The sequence below is a fragment of the Engystomops pustulosus genome, chromosome 8 (assembly GCF_040894005.1).
Source record: "Engystomops pustulosus chromosome 8, aEngPut4.maternal, whole genome shotgun sequence".
NCBI classification, from domain to species: Eukaryota; Metazoa; Chordata; class Amphibia; order Anura; family Leptodactylidae; genus Engystomops; species Engystomops pustulosus.
The window spans coordinates 60,317,662-60,338,488 of NC_092418.1; the positions used below are offsets into that span (position 1 = coordinate 60,317,662).

The 20,827-nt window shown below is 43.2% G+C and overlaps 1 protein-coding gene across 1 annotated transcript in view; it reads right to left on the reverse strand.

Annotated features, from left to right (window-relative positions):
- COL3A1 (collagen type III alpha 1 chain) overlaps positions 1-14,800 on the reverse strand; it is a 70,364-nt gene extending 55,564 nt beyond the window's left edge. Inside the window, exon 1 of the mRNA XM_072120969.1 lies at positions 14,575-14,800. Coding sequence (XP_071977070.1) covers positions 14,575-14,659 — 85 coding nt within the window. The 5' untranslated portion in view covers positions 14,660-14,800. The remainder of the gene's footprint in view (positions 1-14,574) is intronic.
- Positions 14,801-20,827: the final 6,027 nt, after the last annotated feature.

Below are 20,827 nucleotides of genomic sequence, written 5' to 3' on the forward strand. Positions count from 1 at the left end.
GCTGTCCAGTTTGGGATCCTGGCCACAGAACTCTCCTGGACTGATGCAGCCCTGTCCACAACCTTCAGGAAAGGACTCTCCTCAAGTCAAGGACTCATTGGCCGCTCGTGACCTGCCGTCTACACTGAGTGGTCTTGTCATCTTGAGCACTCGGATTGACGTGTGGTTTATGGAGCGTACCGAGGAGTTACGTCATGAGCAACCCTGAGTCCGTCCACAACGTCTACCTCACTTGGCTCCTGCTTTCCAAAGGCTGCTCCAGCCTCCGGCCGTACCATCTGCAGAGGAGTCTATGCAGGTGGACAGAGCTTGGCTGTCTTCCCAGGAATGATCCAGGTGACTACAGGCGAACCTCTGTCTCTACAATTCTGTACCGCAATGAACCCCGATGCCTACAATAAGGGGTCTTGCACAAGGAGAGACCTTCTTTTTATGTGTTAACCCAGTGCACGCGTTCAGTTTTTCTGGGTCTTCTGTGGTTGCAGCGCGGTTGGGGACCAGAGTGTCAGTCACATTGTCTGGAACTGCCTTGTCCCGTCTCAGCCGTTTCACTTCCGGAGTCCTCCAAGCCTCTGCTGGGCCTCCCTGTTCCATATGCGGACTTTGCAGATGTTTTTTTCAGAAAAGCAAGCAGAGACTCGAGTGTACCCCCTATCTGTTCCTGAAACTGAGGCCATGTCGGCCTACATAAAGGAGAACCTGCAGAAGGGCTTTATACGCAGGTCTTCATCCCCTGCCCGTGAAAAATTCTTCTTTGTGTCCAAGAAGGATGGTTCTCTCCATCCGTGCATCAATTACCGCGGTCTCAATAAAGTCACAGTGAAAAACTGCTACCCACTTCCCCTGATCACGGAACTGTTTGATCGTCTACGTGGTGCCAAGGTGTTCACCAAGTTAGACTTGCGGGGGGCAAATAACCTCAACCGCATACGTGAAAGTGGTGAATAGAAAACCGCCTTCAATACTCGAGATGGGCAATTAGAATATTTTGTTATGCCCTTTGGTCTCTGTAATGCACAGGTGGTGTTCCAGGACTTTGTCAAAAACATCAGAGACTTAGTTTATACATGTGTTGTGGTCTACCTGGACGACATGCTGTTGTTCTCTGAGACATTGAATCCCACCGTGCCCATGTACGGCAAGTTCTCAGGCGCCTAAGGGCAAATCGCCTATATGCTAAGCTTGAGAAGTGCCAATTCTAACAGAAGTGTCTCCCATTCCTAGGATATATTATTTCAGACAACGGACTACAGATAGATCCTGCCAAGGTGTCTGCAGTACTTCAGTGGCCACGTCCAGTGGGATTATGAGCTATCCAGAAATTCCTGGGCTTCAGCAATTACTACCGGCAGTTATCCCACATTTTCCTCCCTGGTATCTCCCATTGTGGCGCTGACCAAGAAAAACGCCAACCCTAGGCACTGGCCTCTGGCGCCTGAAGACACTTTCATGGAGCTAAAATCTGCCTTTTCATCTGCTCCTGTTCTCACCCGGCCTGACACTGAGAAACCGTTCCTGCTAGAGGTTGACGCCTCATCCTTGGTGCTGGAGCTGTTCTCACACAGAAGGGTCCCAAGGGCCGAACTCTCACCAGTGGGTTCTGCTCCAAGACCTTTTCAGCCACAGAACGGAACTCCTCTATTGGATATCGGGAGCTTCTGGCTATTGAACTTGCTTTGGAAGAATGGCATTATCTTCTGCAAGTTCTTGTCATCCATTCAGTATCTGTACTGATCATAAAAACCTCCTGTACCTCCAGACTGCCCAGCGTCTCAATCGAAGACAGGCTTGTTGGTCTCTCTTCTTCTCCCGTTTCAATTTTCTGATACATTTCCATCCTGCAGAAAAGAATGTTGAGGCGATGCTCTCTCTGGCGCCTAGGATGTTGTTGGGGAGGATCCTGCTCTTAGACATATTGTTTCTCCAGAACAGCTGGTTCTTGCTGCTCCTGTGGACCTTCGGCAACTTCCTCCTGGCAAGATATATGTTCGGCCTGCCCTTCAGAAAAGGATATTGACTTGGGGACATTATTCTTCTGTGGCTGGGCACCCTGGAGTGCAGTGCTCTGTAGCCTTCATTTCCCGACACTGCTGGTGGCCAGATCTGGTCAAGGATGTACAGGATTTTGTGGGCTCCTGCACTTCTGTGCCCAAACAAGCCATCTTGTCTTAATCCTGCTGGTCTTCTGTTGCTGTTACCGATACCCAGCTTCCCCTGGACGCACGTGGACTTTCATCTTCCTCAGGTAATACTGTCATCTGGGTGGTAACCGACTGCTTCTACAAGATGTCCCACTTTGTTCCTCTGCCAGGCCTGCCATCTACTCCACGTCTTGCCAGCCTGTTCTTCCAGTACATCTTCCGGCTTTATGGACTTCCTCTGCACATTGTCCCTGGGGTCCAGTTTGTTTCCCGTTTCTGGCGGTCAATGTGCCTTCACTACAGGTGAAGCTGGACTTCTCATCTGCTTACTATCCTCAGTCCAATGGACAAGTTGAGAGGGTTAATCAGACCCTAGGCTGCTATCCCCACCATTTTGTCTCTGCCCGACAGGTCGACTGGTCCACCCTGCTACCATAGGCAGAGTTCTCCTATAATTCTCTGAATTGTCCGGCTCCGCTTAATTTTTTATTGTGTTGGGACAACATCCTCGTCTACCTCTCCCTCTTGCTGAGAACTCTGATGTTCCTGCCGTAGACGAATTGGTCCGAGATCGCAGAGCCATCTGGGCGAAAACACATCAGTAGTTAACCTGGCTTCCGCCTGCACTAAATTGTAGGTGGAAAAGAAGCGTAGGTCTCCTCCTGTCTTCTCAACAGGTGACAGAGTATGGCTGTCTTCTAGGTACGTTTGTTTGAAGATTCACAACTATAAACTTGGTCCTCGATTCTTGGGTTCATTTTAAATACAGAGGCGCATCAATTCTGTGGCATATAAGCTTCACCTTCCTCCCACCAAGCGCAGCCTGAATCTCTTCTGTGTCTCCCTCCTGAAACTGGTCATCTGGAATTGTTTCTCCCGACAGGTACTTCCTCCCGCTCTTGAGGCTGATGCAACTGATGTCTACGAAGTAAAGGAGGTCCTGTCAGAGAAAAGCGGTCCTTTCTCGTCGACTGGAAGAGGTGCAGGCCGGAGGAGAGATCTTGGGAGCCTGAGGAGAATATCCTTGACCGTAACCTCCTGCAAAGGTTTCTTCAGCCCAAGAAGAGGGGGAGGCTGAAGGTGGGTGGGTGGGGGGGGGGGTACTGTCACGGGTGCTGCTGGCGCGGTTTACCTGTTTTAAGTTGGTCCACAATTGTATTCCAAGCAAACTGACGTTCTCAGCTATCCACACAGTAAGAAAAAAATGGTGTGGGGGCAATCATATTCTAAATATGTCTAGACTCAATTTAGATTTTGAACTGTCTGGTTCCTGAAGAGGGGTCAGATGCTTGATTTCCACAATTTCAGGCTGAATCCAGCACTTGTGGCACTCCTAGATGCACCACATCTCTACATTAATCTCATCAATTAATTATTATTCCATTATATTTGCTACATTATATTTTATTTCTTGTTATATTTTACAGTTGCTATTTTCTTTTGTTGCTATATTAAACTATTTCTCTACTCTCTCCACCATGCACATTTGGGTTAAGAAATGTACATTGTAGTTTATTACTACAGGTTACTATACGAGTGGTACAATTACTGACTGTAGGTTGTTATAACATAAGTCATTAATCAACTTGCTAATAAGAGGCTTGGTTGAAAATTGTAACTTATTTTAAGAAATCCATCACAGATTTTATATTAGGTATATATAACCGTATAATGAGTATAAGACCTGAGTATAAGCCGAGACCCCTAATTTTAACACAAAAAACCTTGAAAAACCTATTGACTTGGGTATAAGCCGAGGGTAGGAAATGCATTGGTCACGGCCTCCCCAGTGTATAGCCAGCCAGCCATCTGTAGTATATAGCCACCAGTCCTCAGTAGTATATAGCCTGCCAGCCCCTCTAGAATATAGCCTACTAGCCCCCTAGAATATAGACTGCAGCCCCTGTCCCCAATATAATGACTGTAAAAAAAAAAAAATCATCTTCCGACGCCCCCCGGCAGGTCTTCTTCTATACAGCGATGCTCTGGTATCGGCTCCATGTCCCCGCATTGTCCATCGCAGCCACCATGACTTTAAGCACTCGCTGACATCATAGTGTGTGCCGATAATGGCACACCTAGTAGAACATCAGGTGCATTAATATCAGTACAGAGGTTGTTTCGCTGCAGATTTTTTCATCGTGGGAGCTGTCTTTGGATGGTTGGTGCCCGCGTCTTGAGATTTAGGCTAAAGGCGAAGGTGACTATAATTTTTTTTTTTTTTCAAAATTTGCAAAAAGAGAGGGGGCACTTGGTAAAGAAGTGAGCCATTTGTAAAAAACTTGGCATAAATATAGGGGTCACTTGGAAAAAAAAAGTGGTGTATTGTAAAAATGGCAAAAAAGAAGGGGGGAACTCGGCAACGAAAAGGGAACACTTGGGTTTATATAGTGGACTGTTTACATAACATTCTCTCTTGGGTTGTTTCTCATTTCAGTGACTGTCTGTCAACGACACTCTCATCCCAGTGACTGTCTCTGTCACTATGTCTATGGGGGGATTTATCAGAAGAGTCTGAGAGCAGAACTGCTCTAGTTGCCCATGGCAAACAATCAGAGCTCAAGTTTCCTTTTTGCACAGCTGATTATAAAATTGCAGCTGATGATCGGGCAACTGTAACTGTTTTACCTCAGACAATCTCCCCCTATCTATGTATCCCTATCCATCTTACCTCACACATAAGTTGCCTTCTACTCATCGCCTATAGTAGCCAATCATAGCTCAGAGCTCATATTAATGACCGGTGGCAGAAAAGCAACATATTCTAACTGGTAGCAGCAGCAGACAATGGCTCCTGTATATGGTGGGTAATTAGTGGATTTTGGAAAGCGCCGGTTAAAAATTCAGCCCTAAACATGGGTATTTCTGTATTCTGTTTATTTCTGTTCTGAGCATGTGTGATCATACATTTGCACTTATAGAGATTAAAAATACTTATTAGACTTGCCAATGAGAGGTAATCTAATATATAAAGCTGTGTGTATGTATGTGTGTATGTATGTCAATTTAAAATAAATCTACCATTTGTTTTCATACTTTGTGAACCAAACATATTTTGAGAACGCTGTAGCTACACTGATGCAGAAATGTATCTTGTTTAATACCTGTTCTCAGTGGTTTTGTTAAAAAAAAAACTATAATAAAATTCAGGGCTGGGTGCTCCAGGCTGCCATGCATAAACACATTACAGAGATTCCTGAACTGTCCAGACAGGAGTAATCAACCTGAGCTGGATGACTCACAGAAGCTGGGGGATGGTGCAGTGATTGATTACTTCTGTCTGTCAGGGACAACACGGTGATTACATCATTCTCTTAAGCAGTGCGTAATTAGGGTAAGAGGAGAAATTGCGGAGCAGCCACAGGAGTGACAGAGCCTCATTGTCATAATTGTTTTTTCAGCAAAACCACTCAGTTCAGAGATTTAACAAGATATGTTTCTGCATCTGTGTACCTAAGCATTCCCAAGGTATAATACATAAAAGCAAATGGTAGATTTTCTTCTCCTTGTGATAAAGGGAACGTCATAGACTAGGTTTTGAATAAAATTTTTCTCCATGTGCTTTCCAAAATACATTAACTATCATCTACAGGATCCATTGTCTGCTGGCTGCTGTTGCAGTGAGCAACCAATCATAGCTCAGCTTCTCAGCTTCTTGCCACAGGTCATTAATATAAGCTCTGAGCTTTGAGTGATTACTGTAGGGAATGATTATAAGACCGCTTATGTGGAGGTAATATGGAGAGATACAGACATAGACAGAGAGGGAATAGAAGTTGGCCCTGCACATGTACTCCCACTGTAGGTGCACTAGAAGTGATCATACCCTATCCACAGAATAAAGTAATTCTTGGCACTCATCAAGTGAAAAATTGCTTGTTTATTAGTGTAGCAGAAAATCTTGTAACATTTTGGCAAAACTCCTTTATCAAACATAAGTTGCTTTAGCAAAGAATGAGTCAGATCTGGTTGCACGCACTATTGACAACAAATTTTCACTTGACTAGTGCCTAGAATTAGTTCATTTTACAGACAGGGAGCGAGAGACACAGACGGAGGCAGAGACAGAGGGAGAGATACACATACACAAAAAGAGATAGATAGACACAAAGAGAGACAGAGTCAGATAGACAGAGAGATATTGAGATAGGAATATATTGAGAAAGATATAGATAAATAGAATGGTTTAACAAACAGAATGAGAGAGACAGAGAGAGATAGACAGTGAGAGATATTGAGATAGGAAGATATTGAGATAGAGCGAGTATGGATTAACAAACCATGGGCCAGATGTATCACTTTTCTGCACTTAAGTGTAGTTGTTGCGCCTGAATTATCACAAGTTACAACCATCTGTGATGAGTTGAGTTCCTGCTTCTTATTAATTATTTTACTTTAGGCGTAGTTTAGGTGCAGTTTAGGTGCAATGTTAGATTGGGACACTTACATGTGTCCCTTCGTACTACAAACTCCTCTCTGTTTCTCTCCCACACCCCAGCATGAAAATGACACTCACAGCAGAGCCTAGATGACCAACTGGACACAGTGATGTCCTCAGCAGTGGCTTCTCCTGGAGGGGATTGCCCAGTGCTGATCATCTGCTGCCCCCCAGTAATTCTGGGCAGTATCCTCCTCAGACCCAATGTGGTCATCCTGCTACATGGTACATTTCTCTGTAGTATCTGCAAAATCATTCTCACTTCTTTTGTGTCCTGCTCTGAGCTGAGGCTTTTGCAGATTGTTTTGTGAATAGAAGGTCATGAAGTGTAAATAAAGGCTAGACAGGTAGAGTCTGTAATGACTGCTGAGCTCTGCTTCTGGGGATAAGCTGCTCTGCACAAGAGCTCAGTGCTTACTCCACCTTCAGGCTGGAGTATTTTTGAACCCGTTTTTGCGCCGGAATGAAAAGTCACAAATGATGAATATTATTAGGTGCAGAAAAACATCTGTATTGGTAGGATAAATGAGGGAAACATGGTTTGTTTTGCTGCGCGGCTAGTTTGGTGTTTTTTCGCAAAACAGGCTCAAAAACAATGCTACAGTATGAAAAGACACAAAAACAAGGAATTCAAGTAGAGAGGTTCCATTGTTGCCAAAAAGGCTCCAGGACGCCCAAGAAGGACCAGCAAGCGCCAGGTCTGTCTCTTAAAAGTGTTTCAGCTTCGGGATCGGGCTACCAGCAGTGCAGAGCTTGCTCAGGAATGGCAGCAGGCAGGTGTGAGTGCATCTGCACGTACTGTGAGGCGGAGACTCTTGGAGCAAGGCCTGGTGTCAAGGAGGGCAACAAAAGAAGCCACTTCTCTCCAGAAAAAACATCAGGGACAGACTGATATTCTGCAAAAGGTACAGGGAGTAGACTGCTGAGGACTGGGGTAAAGTCATTTTCTCTGATGAATCCCCTTTCCGATTGTTTGGAACATCTGGAAAACAGCTTGTTCAGCGAAGACAAGGTGAGCGATACCATCAGTCTTGTCTCATGCCAACTGTAAAGCATCCTGCAACCATTCATGTGTGGGGTTGCTTCTCAGCCAAGGGAATCGTCTCTCTCACAGTCTTGCCTAAAAACACATCCATGACTAAAAAATGGTACCAGAATGTCCTCCAAGAGCAACTTCTCCCAACCGTCCAAGAGCAGTTTGGTGATCAACAATGCCTTTTCCGGCATGATGGAGCACCTTGCCATAAAGCAAAAGGTGATAACTTAATGGCTCAGGGAACAAAACATAGAGATTTTGGGTCCATGGCCTGGAAACTCCCCAGATCTTAATCCCATAGAGAACTTGTGGTCAGTCATCAAGAAACGGGTGGACAAACAAAAACCAACAAATTGTGACAAAATGCAAGCATTGATTGTGCACGAATGGACTGCTATCAGTAAGGATTTGGTCCAGAAGTTGATTGAGAGCATGCCAGGGAGAATTGCAGAGGTCCTGAAGAAGAAGGGTCAACACTGCAAATATTGAGTTTGCTGAATTAACTCATTCTAACTGTCAATAAAAGCTTTTGTTACTCATAATATGATTGAACTCGTATTTCTATATGTGATAAGAAAAACATCTGACAAACACACATAAAAACCAAAGGGCAACAGATCACATGAAAATATTATATTTGTGTCATTCTCAAAACTTTTGACCATGACTGTAGGTGGCAGCTGGCCCAAGTGGTTCAAAAGATGTTCTAGTTTCAGGCAGGTAACACAGGTTAGAAGTAAAAAGCAAGCTGGGGTCACAGGAGATCAGTAGGTTTAGGAAAAGATATATGTTAAAGTTGATAACAAGCTAAAGATCAGCAAACGGGTACACAGGAAACCGAGACAGGAACTAACTGGGTTTGAACCGTTCATGGTTCCTTTCGGTTGGGGAAGATGCTTTTAATTTTATTTTATCAGTGACAGTGTACAGTTAGAGCAAGAATAAACTGTCCGAAAACTGCCCCTCCATGCTTAAGTTTCACAGGCTACAGCACAATGTTCCCATGAGCCAGCAGTCACAATGATGCCCCTGTAGCCATAATAATGACCCCAGTAGTCACAAGTCATAATAATTCCCCCAGTAGCCATTATTCACAGGGATGCTCCTAGTATCTAGCACAGTGATTCTCCTAGTAGCCATGTGTTACAGTGATGCCCCCAGTAGCCCCTAGTTACAGCCTTCAGTAGCCAGTATTCACAATAATGCCCCCAGTATCCTAAATAACCCCTCCAGTAGCCAGTAGTCACAGTGATGTCCCCAGTAGCCAGCAGTCACAGTGATGCCCCAAGTAGCCACAATAATGCCCCCCATAGCCATTAGTCACAGTGATGCCCCAGTAGCTAGCAGTCACGATGATACCCCCAGAAGTCACAGTGATGCTCCAGTAGATGGTAGTCACAAAGATTGCCCAGTAGCCATTGGTATAAAAATAAATACTTGCCTAGTTCATCTCCTTGCACCTTGACCAGAGCTGGGGTATAGGGAATAAGTCATGGTATCACACATCACCTGCGCCAGATCCACCATTATATGGGCTGCATGCTGTCGGCCCATGTGATGGAAGGATAGCATCGGATAAAAAACATTTGGAGAAATTGTCTTAACATTTAATCCTGGGAAGATAATTTTAAAGTGTATCACTTCACCAAACACTTGCTATTGTACTTTCTTTTTTAATTTGGCTCAATAAATGTTAAATATTAATAGACTAAATGGTTTAGCCCTTTGAATGTCTGGGTTATGGCCCACATTTATTAGTACTGAGGTAAACTGCACTACGGCATAGTTCAGCCATGACAGAATACGTCCGAAATCGCTTCATTGTGCAAGCGCATGTATCTATATGCAGTCTACACCAGAATACTGGCGCAGACTGTGAAGTAAGTGTGGAACTATGTTTTTAAGAACTCCTTTAGATGGTTATATTGTCCTTGTAAGTTGTGATAGATGGTGATATTGTACCTGTAAGTGACTAAAGATTGGTTATAATAATACATATACAGACCTCCAATAAAAAAAAGGGCTAGAAGCACTGTACATGAGGTGACTGTAATTACAACTCTAGAGAAATCTGGGAATTAGGGTTTAATATCTGGGCTCTGTTCACTCTGGTGTCATAGGTTCTCCTTTTCATGGTTTAAATTAAAACTATTTTAATTGATACTACTGACTTGGGCTACTGACTTAGACGACTGTTGGGGGCGCAAGGCACAGTATGGAGCCATACTGTTCTGTACCTGGAAAAGATAGGACATGTCCTACCCTGTTTCCCCGAAAATAAGACAGTGTCTTATATTAATTTTTGCTCCTAAAGAGGCGCTAGGTCTTATTTTCAGGGGATGTCTTATTTTTCCAAGGAGAATTTACATTTATCATTGAACAAAAAAATCAACATTTCTGGAATCCTTATGGCTCTCCAAACTCTGAATTTCATGCTGTATTTCTTGTGACTCAATTTCTATTAGAATCATTGGCCCCAATCTCTTATGTTTAGTAAAAGCACTTCCCATAAATGAGCCTTCTTATCCTGGGAGCTGCTGGGATCACATCTGCAGCACAACAGCCGGTGATTTGCTTCCATGAATTCTTTCCCATGTCACAACCTTCTGCAGCATCTAAAAGATTTCCTAATACTAATATATGGCGCGAGGGGAGCTGTAGCAATGACTGCCACTAGGTCTTATTTTCAGGGGAGGCCTTATATTTCTAAGCCTGAACAAAATTGTACTAGGTCTTATTTTCAGGGGATGTCTTATTTTAGGGGAAACAGGGTATCTTTTCCACGTATTATGGCGCCGTGCACCATTTATCTCTATGGAGGGGGGTGGGAGCAAGCAACGCTGACCCCCTCCTCCCTCTCCCGTGCTACGGCGCATCGGGCACACGTTCATCTGAATGTAGCCTTTCTGTGTGTATAAATATACTGGACATGTTGTATGGCTTACAGGCTACTTTATGCTTGTCATCTAAGAACAACAACTTGAGACAAGAATGATCACAAATGTGAGGAATGTCTTTTTCAGTTGCTTTATGTAGCTGAGTTAGATTCATTTTAACAATTTCTCATTTACTGTACAAGCTGAGAATTTAACCTACAAAACCAATGTATCAGTGGATGAAAAAATGAGGAAAAGTAACCATGAATTTAAATATTTGTAATGGCCATAGACTTAAATGCGTGTTACTGTAAGTTACTTCAGACCTTTTGAATACTAATACTTCGTTTTCATGGACTTTATGGAAGGGAGAGGCAGCCTTAGGAAAAAGGACATCACATTTTGATTTACTGGTAACACAAACAGTGTTCAAGGGAATACATTATGGAAAATGGAAGTGGTTTCTTAGCTAATCTCTAAGGCATTCACTTTCAATACACAATGCCAAATTTTCAAGTCCAAAGTCAATGCTCCAAATTACAGCTAACAAATGTCTAGGAACTGACTTATCTCATGTTTTCCATTGTCAAGCTGACATGAAACAGACTATGTCTCTCAGACAGTGCCAGGAGGCAGAGGAGGGAGTTCAATACTGATGTAGTCTGAATACAGTCTGTTAAGTGTTAGGGTGTTCATGGTTTACAGAAAAATTTGGTGGATGAATCTGACAAAGGCATTCATTGGACAGTGAGTAAATCTAGAAAACCTTGTAAATGAAAACTGCATTGCCTCATATGTCTGGCAGCTGTTGCATGTTGCAGCACTCACAATTACAGTAATATATGTTCAGCTGTATGTAATGACATAATTCTTGTTGACAAACCTTTACCATAAACTGTTATATTTTTGGCATGTTTGTGCTGTTGCATTCTTTTGTTGAATAAATAAATTTAAAATGTGTTGTTTCAATTTCCCTTTTCGGAAACATGACTTAAGCAGCATTGAATGGACAATGTTAGAATATTGAGAAATGCACCCCTAATTGGCAAAATTGTTTGAATATTTATGTTGTACATTTCTAGGAAAAATAACAGAGTAATGTTACAATACAGAGTTATTAGAAAAGACCCTTCAAAATTGTTGTTTCATAAAGGATAATCTAAAACATACATGTAATGATACATATTTTGTGTATGCCACTTCCAGACTATAACTATGACTTCTGTGCTGCGTTTAACAACAGTTGAATTAACTATATCTGTGCTGCATTGTAATAGTTAGCAACATGAAGTGAAATAAATGTCATTTAAAAAGAATCTGTCCCCAGATTTTCACTAATAAACCTAATGCGCAGTCCCTATCCCCAGAAAATGAACTTTGTAAGCCTAGCTGGCACTTTGCCAGAAGGGCCAACGCAGCGAAAGGGCATGTGTTATTCATCCAATGGAGTGTGCCTCTCAGCTCATATGTCCCAGAGTGCTCCTCATCCCTTCAGCAGAAGATGATGTCAGCTGAAGGGATGGCGGATGAGGGAGATGCTGGAAGACATGAGATGAGACACACAGTGCCTTGCATGAATAACAAATACACACACACACATACACACACATACTTGCTGCTTCTTCTGTCCTTCAGTGAGTGATTGTATTCCCTTTGAAGTAAGAAATCTGGATCATTATTTGACATATGGTATGGTATGATATGGTAAGAAATGTATTTTTCATGGTGCTCCAGAATTGTTATTTTGTGGGTAATGCAATCATTCACTAAAATAGGTCACCACCTATAAACCAAATCCCTTACTAGGTGTATATTAATTTCTCATGGGCAACCATCCACTTCCAGTGCAGACTTGTTTACCATGGTAGATGCCCAAGTACTTTAAGTGCATTATGATATCTATAAGATAAGTACATATAACATTTATCCTTTATGGTGTACAAAACTGTCTTGAATGTTTGCACTCATCCATTATTTATTTTCCTAAATCATGAGAATTCCCATGATTTTCTAGTTGTGCTTTACACTTCTAAGAGTTCCTGTTAAATTCTAAAACTTAAAAAAAAACAAATAAAAAACTATTGTATTAAAGGATAACTTTCTGTAGATAACTTAAAGCCCCTTTCACAAAAGTGTTTTAACAATCGTGTTCTGCACATTTTTCTTTTTTTTTATGTGCAGGACTTGTATTGAACACTAACCAGTTGTATTCAGGTGTCAGACACGCATTGAAAAGCAGCCTAAACAAGTGTATGGAGAAACATAAAAAATGCAATGCATTTACAGGTTTAATGTGTTTTTCACCGATTCATTGCCATAGAAAACGTTTACACTAAGTTAATAAAGTAAAAGTTCACTAAGTAAAATAAAGAAATTTACAACAAGTAGGGGGAAATAATACCATAAGGTACATGTTTGCTTTATAAATGTGATAAAGAATAAATGAGACATAAGATCACTATTTAGCATGTATATTCTTTACCACTATTCTGTTATGTGTTTTTATGTAAAATGTATAATCTTTGCATGTACTGATATTATTTACGAGGTAACAGACAAAGAAAAATGAGAACAGATGAAAAGGAGCATTCAAGGTGTGGCTGATTTTTGTAATACTAGATTACCACTAGATGGCAGTAACACATCTGTCTCGTCTGCTTGGCGTTGAATTTGAAGTAATAAATGCTTTTTCCAAAAAAATTCTAATTCATATATACTTGAATATGAATGATCAAACAGGCTATTTCCATGCTTTGTCTTGTAACACATGGCTAATAAAATAAGTTCTACAGAACATATGTTTTACATCATCTTCTTTTTAAGTCAGTGGTCCATATTGCCAAGCCCAAAGGAAAAAAATAATGTCATTAATCACTTATTTCTATACTAACATGTCATATATTAATACTGATGAGATCATTACATTGTACATTGCCAGTTTCAGACAGACATGCTTTCACTCAGTCTATTCCAGCTGTTACAACATAGGGTGAATATTCATAGTCTACATATGACTACATGGAAACTGTTAAACTTGGTCATGGTACATTAACTAAATGTGCCAGGTGCACTATAACCAAGCCTGATTCCAGGGGTTTCTGCAGTGTGAGCTATCTTTTTACTATGTGTATCAATTCTATGTACACGATGTTCGGACAAAGATTTTTTTTTTAGTAGAAGATTTTTTTTTTCCAGCACACTCTATCCCTCTTCGAGTGATTGAAATGGGTTGGGTGTACCTATCCCTACTGTGAATAGCAGTTGAAGTGAACATTTGTATACTGTAAGACAAGATATTTTACTGATCCTTTAATTATTTACTACCCATTCCTTCTAGAACTTGAAAGTTAAAATAGTTAAAAAAAAATTTGAATTGCGTGTAAGTTACTGTGCAGACACCTATTTAATATTCATATATACACTTAGCAAAACAAAATGTATGCATTTTATTTACCAATTACGATAAAACACCTGTATCATTTATATGGAGCTATACATTGCTCTGATAATGGTAAGTTTTCTGCATGCAAGCCATCACATCTTTACATCTCTATAGCACAGTTTTGGGGTTTTAATACAAAATCCGAATCTTAAAGGAATAAATTACATATTTAAACATTAGTAAAATGTTGACTACTAGAAATAATTTAACTATGGTTTGTAAGCCATTTTCAAAAAACTGGGCATATGCTTCAAAATTTACAAGGCAGTAGTATGGAATAGAAGATCTAGAGGTCTACAAGGACATTAAGATGTTTAATTGCACATCTGTACGTTGTTTAACTCTTATTAGCAGGGACTTTTACAGTACCATTTTAGCACAGCTGTTTTACTAGTATAGAAAGATAAGATAACATTGCAGCTCAGGACACATTACCTGCACTAGCAGACTTACATGTGCAGGACTGCAACCTGTTACTTTTCTATGTTTTGTGTGATGCTTTCAAAGTAAAGCAATAACTGTCATGCTGAATCATGATGAAGGACATTTAAGCCTCCTGATACATGTATTACATACACTGCATTTAGAGTGTGAGCATTTTTGACCATGAAAATAAATAAAAAGGTGTCACAGTTACTCACCTTCCTGCTGTTGTGCCAGAATTAGGGAAGGGTAAGTCACTGCAATGATGCAGAAAAGGGAAGATATTTGCACAAAGCTCATCATGTCTAAATGTTAGACATGAGACTCTAAGTGCACACTGGGGGGAAAATGAAAAATAAAAATCTTCTTAAATTAGCACCATCAAGTGTTCCCCCACCCCTTCAGCAATGGGCCCTTACACAGAACTTAGCCAGAGAGAATCCCTTGCAATGTTCTTAAATAGGGAAATCTTTGGCATGCATTAAATTCCAGCCCCTTTCTGAAACTTGAGAGGTGTTGCCATCACGAAACCCCTTCTGTGCTGAACAATCCCATATAGGGCTTGCATTGCAATCTATTGCCAAGTGAATTGCAAAGTCAACATGGAAGGACCTGTGTTTGACCTTACAGAGCAGGAAGAGAATTAAAAGTACACATCTGGAGAAATGTACTGTGCAAAGGAGTATAACTGCAAATGTTCACTGCATTCTAAATATAGTGTGCAGATGTTATCCTATCTATTACCACACATTAAGCACTCAAATGCTTACTTATTTTTTAGTTGCCTTTAACTTAAGCTGCATATGAATATAATTAACAGTGCAATAGACTAACAAAAAGTGCTGTAAATGAACTATTAATATTACAAGCATGAAAACAATCATGTTAAGGCTAAGGCCACACAGCAAATTCACTGACATTTAGCAGTGTTTTCTACTACTAATTTGCAGGAGCAAAAAGCACCTGTCAATCTGATATTTGAATGGTGTTTCTGGTATTTTTACTGCACAAACTATCTAAAAGATACAAAAAAAAGTTCACTGATCAAATAAAATATGACAAAATAAGAAAGAAATCAATGGGGGACATGTATCTTTATTTATGCTCGTCAAATTGAAATTTTAGTCACTGCAACGTTTGCTGTCGTTTTTCAAGTACACCTTGGTCTGCACCTTGTGCAGTATGCCTCATGTATCTTAATTTTCCAGATGTACCGTGCAACTTTTCACTTATGTATAATAATAATAATAATAATAATAATAATTCTTTGTTTACATAGCGCACACACACAGATTATGCAGCTCTGCACATAGCTTGCCAAATCGGTCCCTGTCCCAAATGAAGCTCACAATCTAATCAACCTACCAGTGTGTTTTTTTGAGTGTGGGAGGAAACCGGAGGATCCAGGCAATGACGGAGAGAACCTACAAACTCTTTGCAGATATTGACCATGGTACTTGAAGCCAGGTCCATAGCAAGAATCACTTTTTTTGCTTATTTTTGCGACTTTTTAGGCGCAAATCAGCACCTGGTCCAGGGCAAGTACAAAGGAAGGATTTTTTTCATGGACCTGTTCTAAATTCATAAAATTTTGCATTTACATGTTTTTTAATTTATTGGTTACTTTTAAGGGTGAGGTCACATTTGGCTTTTTGGTTGCCTTTTCAAATACATTACAAGAGCTGAGGAGAGATGATTTAAATTACTGTTAACATTGGTTTTTACACAATGTAAACACGGTGTTAACGCATGCCTTAACATGCCTTTACTATCTCTCTATCATGTTTATTATCTCTCAACTCTCATCAGATGTTGTAATGTGTTTAAAAGCGCAATTAAAATGCAATCACGATGCAATGTGTGACCAAACCCTTAACATCAGGTCATATGTCGTCATTTCCCAGGGGTGTCACTAGAGTGCTTAAAAATGCAGGACACATGGGGGCGTGGCCAGAGCCTGATGTAAGCAGACGTGTGAGTGACTCACTCCGTACCAGCCAGGCTATATCAGCAACTAAAACAAGCTCCTGGCGATCCCCCTCACAGGTAATTGTAGGATAACCTCCACCTGCAACACCCGTGGCCCCGTTGGAGAAGATTCTACAGTGATCACACCGAATAATTACCTGGTAAAGCCGCCTGAGGCCTTGCGGCAGTGATCCGAGATCACGCCCGCAGCCACATCTTCGGCAGGAACAGCTCAGCCAGCCCAGCCACCCGTCTCTACTCTGGACCTAGCAGACTTCCCGAGTCTCGGATCACCCGCTCCTCAGATCTACGCTGCGGCTGCCAACTCGCAGCGCCTCCAGAACCTCCACACTGCTCAGACCTCCACCAGTCACAAAGGCTACAGGAGCTGGCTCAGACATTATCCCAAGATTACATGTCATCTGATTTGATTTGGTCCCATATCCAGCAACTGCCTATGAAGCAGGACTTTAAGATGCTAATGTCTGAGGTCAAGAAGGCTTGCAGGGCAGAAATAGCCCTGGTGCAACAGGGCCTACAGCAGGTGGCACAACGAGTAAACCAGCTGGAGGACAACCACAGTGCCGCTAGTTCAGTGGTTGTAATGTTACAAGACCAAGTACATATGCAATCCGGCACCATTAGGGAGCTGCAGTGACATATTGAAGATCTGGATAATAGGGGGCAAAGACACAATATCTGGGTGAGGGGCATACCAGAGCATCCGGGCCAAGAGAATGTCCACCACTACCTCCAAGGCATCTTCAATAATATCCTGGAGAGACCCCCAGATACTCCAGTTCGGCTGGATAGAGCGCATAGGCTATTACAACCAAAGCCCACTACCGGAGACCCTAGGGATATACCACGTCACGGACTTGGCTCTAAAGGAAGAAATAATGTCCAAAGCGAGATCTAAAAGAGCTACTGCCTACCTGGGTTACAAAATACAGCTATATCACGACTTATCCTGGATAACTTTACAGCAACGGCGTGCCTTGAGACCCCTACTGACCCAGTTAAGGGATAATGAGATCCCATACAGATGGGGGTTCCCATTCAGCTTAATAGCCCGCAAGGAGGGCAAGACTGCTAATTTACGTTTCCCGGAGGAATTGGCTGATTTCTGTGCAGTCTTGGATAATTCTTTACCAGATCTCCCGGATTGGCTGGCTTAGCCGAAGTCTAAAGATCTTCCTCCTACATGGCAGCGTGTCAAGCCCAGGAAGAAAAGACAACGCACCCCAGAAGGAGATCGTGGCCCAAACCATCGCCACTAGGTCTATAGAGACTGCATTTAGGTATTTCTTTTTATTTCCCACCTTTGCTCTCTGGACTTGGTCCACGGATGGAAATTAAGGACCATGCCAAGATAAACACCAAAGCCTTGGTTGAGCTAAAGGTGATTTTCCAGAACTTTCCTGCTGGATTTGGTGAAGTTCATGTTATTTACCCCTACTCTCCCATTAGAGCTGTCAGCTCCTAAAGCTTTAACATCACAGTCTGGGGGAGGTTACCGTGAGAAATGTGTGTCACGACCCGCATTTACCATGCTGGTTCTTATATAAAGTTGTTTTTGTTGAATGTATTGCAATTCTTTCCTTTCCCCCTTTTTCTACCCATGAGCCTTACAGCGAATCCATAAGATGTAACAGCACTAGATGGGCCGGGACATCTGAGGGAGGGGTATGGCTGAATGATCCCTTGGCGAGGCTACCAAATTACATAATCTGCATGGGCTTTCACCAAACCCTTACTAAGGACTATGGTTAAAATATTATCACTAAATGTGAAGGGCCTGAATACCGAAATAAAAAGACGCCTTGCACTGCGTGAAATGAGACAAGCCAGAGCGCAGCGTCGGACTGGCCCACCGGATTACCGGAGAAACCTCCGGTGGGCCCCAGATACCGACACTGACTACATGTTTGCTTCAGTTGATGATCGGATTCTGATCGGGCACCCGATCACAGCCAGTGTGTATGCGACACTCCCCAGCTGGGCCACGCGCTGTGCACAACGATGGTGTACGCGAGCGCCGCTGCCCGCCGCATTGGAGCGGGGTTGCATGGCTGCTGTGACGAGGACACCGGGCGGGAGTGCGTGGCGCCTTACAGAGGCGCGTGTGTAACAGCCGCCCTCCAAAATCCTCGGCCTGCAGTTAAGGAGCGGAGCCTGAGGTGAGCGGCCGCCCCTCTGCCCTGTCATGTATCACGGCAGCTCTGGGGGACTGGGAGAGGTGAGGGGGGCCCTGATGACTGCTCTGTGGGGAGGGGAAGCCCTTATGACTGCTCTGGGGTGAGGAGGGGGTCCCTGATGACTGCTCTGGGGTGTAGAGAGGCCCTGATTACTGCTCTGGGGGGAGGGGAGGCCCTGATGACTGCTCTGGGGTGAGGGAGGGGGTCCCTGATGACTGCTTTGGGGTGAGGGAGGGGGACCCTGATGACTTCTCTGGGGTGAGGGAGGGGGGCCCTGATGACTGCTCTGGGGTGAGGGAGGGGGGCCCTAATGACTGCTCTGGGGTGAGGGATGGGGGGCCCTGATGACTGCTCTGGGGTGAGGGAGGAGGCCCTGATGACTGCTCTGGGGGGAGGGGGGCCCTGATGACTGCTCTGGGGTGAAGGGAGGCCCTGATGACTTCTCTTCGGGGAGGGGGGCCCTGATGACTGTTCTGGGGTGAGGGAGGGGGCCCTGATGACTGTTCTGGGGTGAGGGAGGGGGGCCCTGATGACTGTTCTGGGGGGAGGGGGCCCTGATGACTGCTCTGGGGGGAGGGGCGGCCCTGATGACTGCTCTGGAGGAAGGGGGGCCCTGATGACTGCTCTGGGGGAGGGGAGGCACTGAAGACTGCTCTGGGGGAGGGTCCGGGGCCGTAGTAATGGCAGCTGTAGGAGGAAAGGGGCCCTTAGACTATAATGGAAGCTGTAGGGGCTCTGAGACTATAATGGAAGCTGTAGGGACTCTGAGAATATAATAGAAGCTGTAGGGACCCTGAGACTATAATGGAAGCTGTATGGGCCCTGAGACTATAATGGAAGCTGTATGGGCCCTGTGACTATATTGGCAGCTGTATGGGCCCTGAGACTATAGTGGCAGCTGTATGGGCCCTGAGACTATAGTGGCAGCTGTATGGGCCCTGAGACTATAGTGGCAGCTGTAGGGGCCCTCAGACTATAGTGGCAGCTTTATGGGCCCTGAGGCAATAATGGCAGCTGTAGGGGCCCTGAGGCTATAATGGAAGCTTTGGCCAGCTTCCTACTACATGGCACAAAATATGTGTCCCATAGATTACAAGCCCTCATATGTCTTTATTAAAGAAAAAAATCTAAATATAAAAATCTTTTATATAGCTATTGGAAAGAAAAAAGTGAAAAATGGAAATGCAAAAACTAAAAAGTGAACAGTCTTGAAAGAGTTAAACGGCATATTTATAAAATGCCATGTACACAACAGAAAGAAAGCCTCAAAAAGAAAAATGCCTGGTCAAGAAGGGGTTAATGAAAAAGTGAAGTTGTTCAGAATATGATGACACAACAGCAATTTTTTTCCTTTTTTTTAAAAAAGATGTTCATGTACAACTAAAATTAAAGGTGATAATAAATGTGGTATAATTGACTGTTTTCCCCATACTCCATAGATTGTATTCCTGGCTGGAGAACATCAGAGGAGAGGTGCAGTCATATACACTCACCGGCCACTTTATTAGGTACACCTGTCCAACTGCTCATTAACACTTAATTTCTAATCAGCCAATCACATGGCGGCAACTCAGTGCATTTAGGCATGTAGACATGGTCAAGACAATCTCCTGCAGTTCAAACCGAGCATCAGTATGGGGAAGAAAGGTGATTTGAGTGCCTTTGAACATGGCATGGTTGTTGGTGCCAGAAGGGCTGGTCTGAGTATTTCAGAAATTGCTGATCTACTGGGATTTTCACATACAACCAGTTGGGCGGCACGGTGGCTGAGTGAGTAGCACTTCTGCCTTGCAGCACTGGGGTCCTGGGTTCGAATCCCACCCAGGTCAACATCTGCAAAGAGTTTGTATGTTCTCTCCGTGTTTGCGTGGGTTTCCTCCGGGTACTCCGGTTTCCTCCCACACTCCAAAAACATACTGGTAGGTTGTTTAGATTGTGAGCCCCATGGGGACAGGGACCAATTTGACATGCTTTGCGCAGCGCTGTGTAATCTGTGTGTGCTATATAAATAAAGAATTATTATTATTATTATCTCTAGGGTTTCCAGAGAATGGTCCAAAAAAGAAAAAACATCCAGTGAGCGGCAGTACTGTGGGCAGAAATGCCTTGTTGATGCCAGAGGTCAGAGGAGAATGGGCAGACTGGTCCGAGCTGATAGAAAGGCAACAGTGACTCAAATCGCCACCAGTTACAACCAAGGTAGGCAGAAGAGCATCTCTGAACGCACAGTATGTCGAACTTTGAGGCAGATGGGCTACAGCAGCAGAAGACCACACCGGGTGCCACTCCTTTCAGCTAAAACAGG